The sequence below is a fragment of the Hakea prostrata genome, chromosome 1, assembly GCF_041222555.1.
Source record: "Hakea prostrata isolate BN-2017 chromosome 1, UWA_Hpros_2, whole genome shotgun sequence".
NCBI classification, from domain to species: Eukaryota; Viridiplantae; Streptophyta; class Magnoliopsida; order Proteales; family Proteaceae; genus Hakea; species Hakea prostrata.
The window spans coordinates 11,702,336-11,715,301 of record NC_142600.1 but is presented as its reverse complement, the minus strand read 5'-3'; the positions used below and the strand labels follow the sequence as shown (position 1 = coordinate 11,715,301).

General features: G+C 36.9%; 1 protein-coding gene across 1 annotated transcript; it reads right to left on the bottom strand.

Moving 5' to 3' along the window:
• Positions 1-6,634: 6,634 nt before the first annotated feature.
• LOC149027488 (putative LRR receptor-like serine/threonine-protein kinase At1g06840) lies at positions 6,635-11,072 on the bottom strand. The gene is made up of 5 exons (XM_089155609.1): positions 10,979-11,072; positions 10,764-10,850; positions 10,510-10,578; positions 7,437-7,786; positions 6,635-6,747 (listed from the first exon to the last, which is right to left on the bottom strand). The coding sequence occupies exons 1-5, from the start codon at positions 11,065-11,067 to the stop codon at positions 6,635-6,637; spliced, it is 708 nt and encodes a 235-aa protein (XP_089011735.1). The 5' UTR covers positions 11,068-11,072.
• Between the last annotated feature and the right edge of the window lie 1,894 nt (positions 11,073-12,966).

Here is a 12,966-nt window from a genome sequence, read left to right as displayed (position 1 = left end):
GTGAGTTGATGCTACTGTTTACCTTATAGCCGTGATGAACACTTAATGGTACTATGGATACTTCATATAGTTACTAGCGAAGGTTATGTCAGTGTTTCTAGCTATGTGCTGAAGGCTATTGTGCTCCTTAAAAATAGTCCAACGAATTCCAAAAGCATAATATTTTATGGATACTTCATATGATAGCTAAACATTTATTTGGAAGGTTTTTGTGATTTTTATTATCCATCCGCTGCTATTCTTCCTTGCGGATTCTGTATTGGCATGGAACATCAATTCTTTGTTGGGAGATTAGTCCCATGGCATTCCATGCCCCCTCATTTACCCGTGAGTCTCTCCACCTAATGGTTTGAGCTAGCTTTTGGGATGGATATCTTCATGCTAACAGAGTGGGATTTCTCCAGTCCTGCTGCAGGTCTTCAGATCTGCTCCATTTATTCATGCATGTGTAGTAATTCCATTTGCATTTATGGGATGGGTAATATTGGGAGAATAGTCTCTCATCAGCTAACCCAGCCTTATTTTGTCTCCTCATATATCTGAGTCTATCCAACTAATAGTTTGTGCTTTTGGTATGACTATTTTGCATTCTGTTAAGCCCATGACAATACGACCTGAAATCAGAAAAACCATTATTAAAGAAGATTGAGTCATGCAGATAATAAATCCAGTTGCAAATTCGGACACCAACCTGATGGTGACATTTGGAGGGACATCAAGACTGCCAGAAATATTTGTCAGTTCATTATTCTGGAAATCCCTGGAAAAAGAAATGCAAATACCAAGTTTCAGCAAGAGTTCTAGTGAACATCAAGTGTTAATACATGATTGTGTAACACATGGGACCTTGATTCTTGGTAATATACAGAAGACACTAACATCAAAGAGAAGAGAAAAGGCAGTGGTAGAGAAAGAGAAGTGTGCTTTGTGGTATAGAAGTCTTACAAAGTAAGTGTTTCAGTATGACTGGAATTCCCATTTTGCCAGATAGTGGATGAAACAGAACCATTCAATGAGTTATTTTCTAATGACTGCAACAAGAAATGAGTTACTAAATAAACCCAGATAAATAAGCTATTTGAACTATGAGCTGTAAATGATGTCAACAAATATTACTAGACTAAATAAAGGAAAAGAAAATCTGAAGTATACTCACAATATCTGGAGATGAGGCAGACCCGAAAAGTTACTAGGAATAGGTCCATGAAGATTGTTGTGTGACAGATCACTGCACAAATTATCCATATAATTTCTTGTTTGTATTAAGTCAAGTGTTTTGATTTCTTTAGTTTAAAATATCATGCATTTTTCATGAATCATGGGTTCATAAACATTGTTAACGTGATGTTTGTTCATAAAAAATTATCACTCAAGCTAATCTCCATTCATTTGACTTATTTTTTTCAGTTTTCTCCCCAACTTTGATGCTAAGTATGATGATGAAAATTAAGAGAATAAAATTGAGATATTGAAGGAAACCAATGGGATAAAGGTATTATTTTTGAACACCTAGTGGAAGCTTCCTATTTGATCTCTTTGAATATAATATTCCTAATAAGTTCTTTGGATGAAGAGCTGCAGGTTAATCTCTTTCCACAGAGCTGTTTGATCTTATTTAATTCTCTTTCTGGATTAACTTTTAAGCTGCGTTTGTTTGCTGAATAAAGGTGGGGTGGGAAAAAAAGGGTGGAAAAATTCTTGAAAAAAGTATAAATTTCTTACTTTTCCTTTAAATCCCAAAATTGTAGAATATTTGGTTGCTTGGAGTGGGAAAGTGAGAGACAAGTTTCCTTGAATCAAGGAAGCAATTCAAGGAAGCTTGTCTAGTGAGGTGGGCGCCCAATTTTCCCAATTCATTGATGGGATGGAAGTCCTTAGACAAATTGAATCGGAGGGGGAGGGGAACTGGTTCAATAGCCCCAAACATACAATCACGATTGTGGATAGTGGCGAGCTCCTTTAGGCCGCAGAAGCCATCTTCCCTTTCCCTATTATTTGTTTGACCAAAATTGTTTGTCCATACACATCCTTTCTTAGGCGATTGTGTTGAATTTATTTCTTGGTGCCTAATTTCCATGATGAATTCGTATAAAAGGTAGTAATTATGACTTGCTAATTTAAAAGACACAGATTGCATGGTTGGATTCGTAGTTTCATACAAGAATAACAAGGTAGGCGCATCTTTAATTATCTATTCCTTGAAGCTACCTTTGCCATCTATAAACCTATTGAAAACACCTGCACGGTGGTCCGACGCTTAATCATAGTTAAGTAGTATTGAAGCAGATGGTTGTCTACTTAATTCCAAACAGTCAAAGGATGTTTAAGGAGTATATAATATAGTACTTACTACAAGGGACATTAAAGCCTTGTTGTCTCATTAGTCGAAACCACAAAGAAATTGTATAAAGATGGTTTCCAACACAACCATCAGGTGGGGTGTCTTGCATTTGTTGTAGCACCTCCTCTATCTCGCCTTCAAAATGGTATATATGCCACACCAAGCCGTTGCAATGAATCAATCAAGTTTAACTTCTTGGCAGGATCATTGGCATCAGCCCTTAGCATCCTTCTAACCTCTTCTTTCAAGTCTCTATCATTTTGAGAAGCACCATAAACCTGCAAAATGCTTCTTCTTTGTTAATTTCCACACTAATACAAAGAGAAAAAGAAAAAGAAAAAGAAAAAGCCATAACATAGATCCCATATATGGCTCCGGTACTCTCTTTGTTTTAACACACAAACACTTAGTTTTGATCTACGCACACATGTCGCAACCAAAAAACTTGTTGTGAGCTTAACGCATGCACCACACAGTTCTCTTGTAGTCTGACATTTATAGCCACGGATCCGTTAGAATATATGGCAGCTGGAGTAGGAAATAAAAGGCTAGCATGATAAACACGAAAGGCATGTATGGGTAGTAACCAAGGAACGAAATCTCGCTGGGTTCGCCTGGTTCGACATCGCTGATACTTTGGGCCTCCATTGGTCCTTGCGATCCTGATGGCTTGCTTGAGACCCAAAGCGATCATGCTCGAGAAAAGAAAAGAACTAAAGGAGTAGACATGAAAGGAAACCAGGTCTTCTGCAACGTGAGGGCCTGCGACACGGTTGGGGCTGTCGGCGAGGGTGTTGGATGGATCTGTTGTAGAACTGTAGAACTGTAGACCTACAACATTTCTCCTATTTCTCAAATGTATACCTTTTCAGTTTTCAATTTTCTTCTTCACTCAGAAGAATTCCAGTGTTTCTTTCATTCCACTAGTTTGGATAATTCTTCTTCTTCTTTACTTTCCTGCTTTCTTTCTGTCACCGTTTTTATCTAGTTCTCTGTACTTGTGTAGAAATCATTAGCTTTGTCTGTAAAATTTTGAATTTTCTCTGAAGTTTTCCGAGACTGATCGTCCAAAGTAAACGCCTAGTTTGTCCAGTTCTTGATTTGGTCTGAACAATTCTTCAGTGTTCTCTTGTGTTGGTTAGCTTTACCCGTGAGATTCTGGATTTGCTCTGCAATTAAGTAGCGACTTGGATTTCCCCTTTTTTTTCTTAAGATTTGACGAAAAGGAAATGTTGGAGAAGCTTCGGAACCGAAGGCTGGTATTTGTTGGTGATTCAGTTGGTAGAAATCAATGGGAGTCCATGCTCTGTCTGCTCTCAGCAGCAATTCCTAATGAGGATTCAATTTATGAAGTGAATGGTAGTCCAATCACAAAGCACAATGGGTTCTTGTCGTTTAAGTTCAGGGACTTCAACTGCACTGTGGAGTATTACAGAGCTCCATTTCTTGTGTTGCATGGCCGTCCACCAGCTGGAGTTGCAGGGAAGGTAAAAACAACCCTAAAAGTGGATCAACTGGATTGGAGCTCTGCACGGTGGAAAGATGCAGATGTACTTGTGTTCAATACTGGTCACTGGTGGAACTATGAGAAGACCATTAGAGGGTACATACTCTATCAAATGAAGATAATTCTTATTTTACCCTCTCTTTCAATTTTATTTTAGTTATTAGTTTTCTTATATGCAATCAACTAGATTTCGAACAACCCCACTTTTTGGTGGATGAAAAAACCCTTGAACCTGCCTGGTTTTACAGTTCAGGCCCCCTCAGTTACACAAAACTGTCTCCATACCCATGGGACACTTCACTCATGGGGACTCAGACCTGGGACCCTGTGGCCAAAGCACATTGTCCTAAACCAGCTGAGCAAGCTCAAGGGGTAACCAGAGTTTAAGTAACAGCAAGAAAAGCAAGGGATAACAAAAACTAACTTTTAACTAATCTATATATAGAGATTTAAAAGCATTATCAAAGTTCTGCAAAAGGTTGATTTGTAGAATAGGTTTTCTCCCTGTTGTCAATGTCGAAAACCAATCACTCTGCACACGAACAATTTATGTTGGTTTTAGTCATTAACAGAGGAAGGAAATTTGATTTGAATTAAATAGGGTTTTTTTTTTATATTTCTGGCTGAGTAAAACCTTCAAACTTTGAAGTACTCCCCCCCCCCCCCCCCCCCTTTTTCTCTTCTTCTTGAGTTCTGGTTAAGTTTGGAGTGGCTTATTTATTTTGGATGTTGTTTTTTGAAAAGCTTATTTGATAGTTGGAGAATAAATTAATGCTCTTATAATTCAGGATTTCATTCGAAAATATTAGGTTTAGTATAATGAGGATTTTATAGGCCTTATTGGTAACTAAAGGATTGAATGTCTTTATAGGACTAATTAGCTAGAAATGATCTCAAGACTATAATTGGATTTGGCACCTGCAATCAGTATTCACCAGTATGTGTACTGGTCTATACACCATTACGACTTGACTGTAGTTAGTTTGGCTATTTATTTTATATAAGATCCAGATGACAGTGGAAATATGGGAAAATATTGTGAAGTTTATATTATGAGCTGACAAGTGTGATATATGAAGCTCCTTGATTATCCACTGGGTTGGAGAACTGATTTAGATCATACTGATTGCTAGCCAGGGTAAATTTATCTCCTCAGGCACTGGTGTGATATACGAAGCTCCCATCATCACTTGGTTGGAGGACCGATGTAGATCATACTGATCGCTAGCTTATATAAATTTGGGGCCAATGGATAAGAGAAGAAACATGGTCACGGTTTATGATACTTAATGGCACTATGGATACTTCATATAGTTACTAGCTATGTGCTGAAGGCTATTGTGCTCCTTAAAAATAGTCCAACGAATTCCAAAAGCATAATATTTCTGGAAACTTCATATGATCATAGCTGAACATTTATTTGGATTTCTTCAGTCCTGCTGCAGATCTTCAGATCAGCTCATTTATCCATGCATGTGTAGTTATTCCATCTGTATTTATGGGAGGGGTAATATTGTAAAACATCATTACACGCATAAATCATGCGTAGAACTTACTTGTTTCTTGGTTTCCTCCGATCCCTCAGAATTTCTCAAACTTATGTTCATACAAACTCTATATGAAAATAAAAAATGTATACTGATTTCTCAAGTTTGATTTCTCAATTTTTGTACTTCAAGTTTCATGTAGGTAGAATGAATATTAATGAATTACACACATTTATTTCATGAAGAAGTTAACTATATCAACTGAATGAGAAATCATTCACTATACAATCATATGGCTCATCATTGTCTTTTAATTTTTCCTAAATGAGTACCATGTATGTATCATGGGCATACCACAAAATTAAGGGTAAAATAGTAAATATTAAGCTTCTTTTTTTAACAAAAAATAAAAAATAAATGCTATTGAATGGAAATATTGGATATTCTCCAATAGATAGCCACACTTATCCCTATCCTCTCTTCTCTTCTCTCTTGTGTTGCCCAGTGACAACCAAGCACTTCGTTGACAACAATGACAACCAACAGATAGATATTGCCATGTGCATTGTCTTACATCTTTTCTTCCCTTTTTTTTTTTTTGCTTTCAAAATCTTGTTTCTTCATTTTTTATTTATTTAATTTTCTTCTAGTTATAACTGTTGGTTCTTCCAGGTCTAAAATTGTTACATAAGACACTGGACTTATTGATGTCAAGAGATATGCCATGAGATACTTGTGGTGGGCAGTTTGAATTAATTAGTTGATGTTGTAAATCTTATTATGGGCCTTGCAAACTCATGTTTGTCAGTCTTGATATAACAATGAGCAGGGTCGAGATTGGGAACAATGTAATATAAAGATCAACCATACCCATTTTTAATTAGAACAAGTTGGAGAATGTTGTTTCAAGACTTGTTAAACATTCACTAAACTCATTACCTCATAAGCGAAGTTAATGGGTATCATCAAGTCCTAACCTAAAACAACACAAACCCCTCATAGTTACCAGCGATCACTGACTTCAATACATTGTTACAACTGTTTGTCCAAAAGCTCAAGCTATTAAGCACAGGTGATTACAATGTATCAACCCACAACACTCCACCCAAAGGCAAAATCTTTTAATTTAGCAATACAAAAGGCAATTTATTATCTATTCCAAGATCCATGATCACCTTAATAGGATAGATACCACAATTAAAAAATCAAAACATTTGAGATGAACTTATAAATCTTTATGGAGATACTCACATTGGCGTTTTCTTGTCAATGCCTGCTGGTTTCTCATAGCTCTTCTCATTATAAGGAGAAGAATAATCGCAGACTAATGCAGAAAGCACATGCAATGGCCTCTAATATAATTCCGGCCAGCGCACCCTTGCTTAGCCCAGAGATAGGGCTAGCAACATTCACTGCCACAGAAGGGAAACAATCATTGACCAGATGCTAAATGATAATGCTCAATCACATCATACTACCACAAGATTAAAGTTTTGATCAAACTTTAGCCAAGAATCTTAATGATACTTCAAGAGAAGACTTTTTATGTAGACACCGTGACCATTGGAGTCTGTAGGCACTGGGTCCAAAGGCCTAATGGAGTTCCCATGAGAGGAGAGAGAGCACTGCTTGGCTTTTGGATGACAAGATAAGTCGACAAACTCCGGGGAAAGGAAAAAGGACAGGAGCTCAAATGCCCAGTACTAACCAAACAGGGAACATTCTAGACCTAGGGTTCTCCTCGGTAGGAATGACGAATGGATATGTTCGCACAACGTCCAAGTTCTTGTCATGCGAGTGCTAGCCAATTTTTACAGAACCGGAGGATTTGTGCTACCTACTAAAGTTCTGTTTACTTCAAGTAAAGCCAGTCACCAAATCTGCCCCTAGGAAGCGAGACACAGAATCAATTACTTAAGCCTATATCTTGTTTATCAGCTTACGTACCATTCTTATAAGGTCCCAAAGAGAGTGAAGTTGAGAAGTTCATATGGTCCAAATATATCACATGTCGGGAATTTTCCAACTTTGTGAACATGCCCTTGATTCTCTTGATCTCATTGGTGTTAAATGTATAATTAACAGAAACAACTTCACGTACATCCTGAGTCAAGGGCTTCTTCCCAGATAAAAGTATCAATGGCCAGCTGATAAAGAGCCAATTCAAGGCCTGAGGACAAGTAATGATCAAACAGAATCTCATATGGACGGGAATCTGTGAACCCAGGACTTTTTAACCGATATCCAACCCAAAGTGGTGCTGCACAGGAACAGTTTAAAGGAGGTGCAGGAACATATTTGTATCCTTCATTTTCAGGACACGATTGAACAGGACAATCTGCCGTGTTGTTTGCTGAATTTGTGTCTGTATTGTTGACACCACTTATAGATGCACAAAACTGGGCTAAGGTGACTTGATTCGTAGACACGCATACAGGATTCCCTTTAAGACTGAAAATCATACAGAAAACTACTGCAGTCAGAACCTCCCAATATACAGCATTTAAAAGAAAATCAACAAATAATGGATTTGAAAGTAAAGAGATACATATGCTTCCATGCCCAAAGATGGGACCAAGACCAGACACATTGGTCACTGAAGTAAGAAAACAACAACCAATTTCAAATTCATCAAATGAAAAAACCCCATGATACATTTGAATTATCATAGTGTTATTGTGTTAATGCTGAAAACAGAATTGCCAATTCACTGGCCATTTCAGAGATTGGATGTTGTGATATTACCATAGAACAAAATTTGAAAGAAACTCAGGTTTTGACCATGTGAAAATGAAAAATTTAAGTTGAAACCTAGGAAACTTCACGGAAACTTGGGACTCTTTTCCTGCAAGTTTCGACAACAAGTTTTGACACGTTTTAGGGAGTATTTTGGGAGTGGGACTCTGCATATAAGCTAATTAGAGCAAAAAATAACACATCAACACATGCATTTTGCTTTAAAAAAAATCAATGTAGATATGTCATTCAAAGTCATAATATATATAGAAAGGCTTCTGATAAATACACTATAAACATAACATTCAATATATAACTTCTAAGTTCAAAACTTCAAATACAAAGTAACTAATTTTTAGCCTAAAGACACATTACTTATAACCTAAAATGTTCCCAAACTTTGGAGATTTTTTTGCTAATTAAAAAATATTTTTATAATTAAAATATTAATTATTAGTAACTATTAAATACATGATATCAAAATTAAGCAACCTAAAATTAACTTGGACACTATCATAACGTAGATTGAGTGATGGTGTCTCACAAACATCAAAACAAAGCCTACTACATCATGTATATGTAAGTTATTTTGAAAAATATAATTTTGTAGGTACTTTTTGAAAACAGAAAAATAAAGAAATAGTAACACAGTTCAAAAATTAAATCTAACAACATACATTTGTAGATCCAGCTACTAGGGACAACATATATTAAATTCCAAAAAATCCAACACTAGTTGAGCATGAAACAAGAAAAAATAAAAATTTGGAGAAATTTTGATTGCCTTGAAAAAAACCTTAAAATAGCCACCAAGAACTATAGAAATCACTAAGGCACCATTTGTTTGCTGAATCTGAAGTGGGTGGGAAAAAATTAGAAAAATTAACTTTTCCATGAAATCCCAAAGAATGGCTTGGTTGGTTCACTGGGCTGGGAAAGTTGGCAGACAAACTTCCTTAATTTAAGGAAACTTGTTTGCTGAGGTGGCATGCTAACTTTTCCACCCCATCCCTTTTCAAAATCCAACCAAATAGGTGGAATTTTGTGAAAAAATGTGAAAAACAACAAAGTGGGACCCGCATTTGAATCTTTTCTACAAAATCTTTTCCTTTTCTTTCATGTTCCCCCACCCCACTAACTATGGGTCCCACATGTTTATTTTTTCCACCCTCTTTTTTCCCACCCCACAATTGCAAACAAACAATGCCCAAAGGAAGGAAGAAAATGGCTTAAAATGGGCTCACAAAGGTCTAAATAAAAGAGAAAACAAAGGGTTGAAACTTAAGATTCCGCTTGGGTTTCATTCTAAACTCTGCAATTCCCAAAGTTTCGATCAAAACTCATGACTTTAAGTGAAAAAAACCACTTGGTTGAATGGTTTCGACCAGGTTTTGCACGTTCGGAGCAGTTCGACAAAATTTCTTAGGTTTCGATGAAAACCGATGATTTCATTTCGGTATCCACAAGTTTCGTTTTGACATTTTCAAAATGGAAAATTTTGCTTGTTTCGAGGAAATATTGTTCCATGGATATTACTATGGCTTTTATCGGATCTAAAAGTCAACTTGGTGATATGTTTAGCAGGGCATTTTTCGTCTGGCTTTCCTCATAGGTTATTCCAAGTTGGGCATGGATCATACTTGTCAAGGAGCCACCTCGCTGTCTAGGCGCTTTGGTAGTGCTAGGGACCCAGGTGTCGTCGCCTTGTAGCCTAGGTGCCATGTCTGGTTGATTTTCTCCCACACCCCCTTGTCCCCCCCTCATTGCCAAGACACCAAGACAACTATAGCATGGATTGACGTCTATGTTCCACCAGAAGAGTGTTGCGATATAGTTATGTATGGTGATGTTTGGTACATGTAATGACAATTAAGTATACTTAGGCATACTTGGTGATGTTTAGCATCCACGGTGAAATTTAAGGAGTGTAATCCAGTTGTACTGGATGGGGGGGGGGGGTCCTATATTAGTGTAGGATGTATTTGTTGATGAACCTAAAGGATTCATTATCTATTCAATACCATGCTTCCCTGCTCTTTAAAAAACATCCACATAGTACCGCAAACTGATTCTCTTTCTTTTTAACTTATACTCGCTTATTTTGAAGCACTGCTCTAACCTGCTCTGGTTCTGCTACAAAGCCCAGATGACTGTCAATTAGGAAGCCACTCTTAAGATGCATGGAACAAAGTGATTTACAGTTCAACTGAGCAAAGGTTTTGTTTCTAATCAGTTCTCATTTTTTTCTTTTTTACTCCATTATTTTCAGTACTGTTCTAACCTGTTTTGGGTCTGCTACAAAGCCCAGATTATTGTTACTTAGGATTTAGTAAGCAGCTTTGAAGATGCTTGGCTCAACGTGAATTACAGTTCAATCGCAACATAAAGAAGATTGAGTCATGCAGATAATAAATCCAGTTGCAAATTCGGACACCAACCTGATGGTGACATTTGGAGGGACATCAAGACTGCCAGAAATATTTGTTAGTTCATTATTCTGGAAATCCCTGGAAAAAGAAATGCAAATACCAAGTTTCAGCAAGAGTTCTAGTGAACATCAAGTGTTAATACATGATTGTGTAACACATGGGACCTTGATTCTTGGTAATATACAGAAGACACTAACATCAAAGAGAAGAGAAAAGGCAGCGGTAGAGAAAGAGAAGTGTGCTTTGTGGTATAGAAGTCTTACAAAGTAAGTGTTTCAGTATGACTGGAATTCCCATTTTGCCAGATAGTGGATGAAACAGAACCATTCAATGAGTTATTTTCTAATGACCTGCAACAAGAAATGAGTTACTAAATAAACCCAGATAAATAAGCTATTTGAACTATGAGCTGTAAATTATGTCAACAAATATTACTAGACTAAATAAAGGAAAAGAAGATAGATCTAAGTATAATCACAATATCTGGAGATGAGGCAGACCCGAAAAGTTACTAGGAATAGGTCCATGAAGATTGTTGTGTGACAGATCACTGCACAAATTATCCATATAATTTCTTGTTTGTATTAAGTCAAGTGTTTTGATTTCTTTAGTTTAAAATATCATGCATTTTTCATGAATCATGGGTTCATAAACATTGTTAACGTGATGTTTGTTCATAAAAAATTATCGCTCAAGCTAATCTCCATTCATTTGACTTATTTTTTTCAGTTTTCTCCCCAACTTTGATGCTAAGTATGATGATGAAAATTAAGAGAATAAAATTGAGATATTGAAGGAAACCAATGGGATAAAGGTATTATTTTTGAACACCTAGTGGAAGCTTCCTATTTGATCTCTTTGAATATAATATTCCTAGTAAGTTCTTTGGATGAAGAGCTGCCACTGCCACTAGGTTAATCTCTCTCCACCGAGCTGTTTGATCTTATTTAATTCTCTTTCTGGATTAACTTTTAGGTTGTGTTTGTTTGCTGAATAAAGGTGGGGTGGGAAAAAAAGGGTGGAAAAATTCTTGAAAAAAGTGTAAATTTCTTACTTTTCCTTTAAATACCAAAATTGTAGAATATTGGTTGTTTGGAGTAGAAAAGTGAGAGACAAGTTTCCTTGAATCAAATAAGCAATTCAAGGAAGCTTGTCTAGTGAGGTGGCAGCCCAATTTTCCCACCCCATTGCTTTTTAAAACCCCACATATTTGATGGGATTTTGTATTAAGATCTATAGCCCATAGATAATTGTATATGAAAAACACTTGTCAATCTACTCTTTGTTTAGGGGTTGAAAAATCCACTATGTGTTGATTGACCAATAAGATAGTTTCAACTCAAGCTAATTTCTTTATACATGATTTAAATGATTTACTTTTTCAGGTGGGATGGCAAATTTGTGGTCTTCGGCCAAGTCATTGATGGGATGGAAATCCTTAGACAAATTGAATCGGAGGGGGAGTGGTTCGAGAGCCCCAAACATAAAATCATGATTGTGGACAACGGCGAGCTCCTTTAGACCGCAGAAGCCATCTTCCCTTGTAATTATGACTTGTAAGACTTACTAATTTAAAAGACACAGATTGCATGGTTGGATTCGTAGTTTCATACAAGCATAGCAAGGCAGGCACATCTTTAATTATCTCCTCCTTGAAGCTACCTTTGCCATCTATAAACCTATTGAAAACACCTGCACGGTGGTCCGACGCTTAATCATAGTTAAGTAGTATTGAAGCAGATGGTTGTCTACTTAATTCCAAACAGTCAAAGGATGTTTAAGGAGTATATAATATAGTACTTACTACAAGGGACATTATAGCCTTGTTGTCTCATTAGTCGAAACCACAAAGAAATTGTATAAAGATGGTTTCCAACACAACCATCAGGTGGGGTGTCTTACATTTGTTGTAGCACCTCCTCTATCTCGCCTTCAAAATGGTATATATGCCACACCAAGCCGTTGCAATGAATCAATCAAGTTTAACTTCTTGGCAGGATCATTGGCATCAGCCCTTAGCATCCTTCTTACCTCTTCTTTCAAGTCTCTATCATTTTGAGAAGCACCATAAACCTGCAAAATGCTTCTTCTTTGTTAATTTCCATACTAATACAAAGAGAAAAAAGAAAAAGAAAAAACCTATAGCATAGATCCCATATATGGCTCCGGTCCTCTCTTTGTTTTAACACACAAACACTTAGTTTTGATCTACGCACACATGTCGCAACCAAAAAACTTGTTGTGAGCTTAACGCATGCACCACACAGTTCTCTTGTAGTCTGACATTTATAGCCACGGATCCGTTAGAATATATAACAGCTGGAGTAGGAAATAAAAGGCTAGCATGATAAACACGAAAGGCATGTATGGGTAGTAACCAAGGAACGAAATCTCGCTGGGTTCGCCTGGTTCGACATCGCTGATACTTCAGTAGAAGTATGATTGGGCCTCCATTGGTCCTTGCGA

Bases quoted from the DNA above. Each gene is read 5' to 3' on its own strand.
- LOC149027488 (XM_089155609.1), bottom strand. From the start codon at position 11,067: ATGGATAATTTGTGCAGTGATCTGTCACACAACAATCTTCATGGACCT. The intron at 7,787-10,509 runs GTTGGTGTCCGA...TATGATTTTCAG, and splicing joins CCTCCAAATGTCACCATCAG to TCTTAAAGGGAATCCTGTAT. The intron at 6,748-7,436 runs GTACGTGAAGTT...CTTCTGTGGCAG, and splicing joins AGAAGCCCTTGACTCAGGAT to TGAATGTTGCTAGCCCTATC.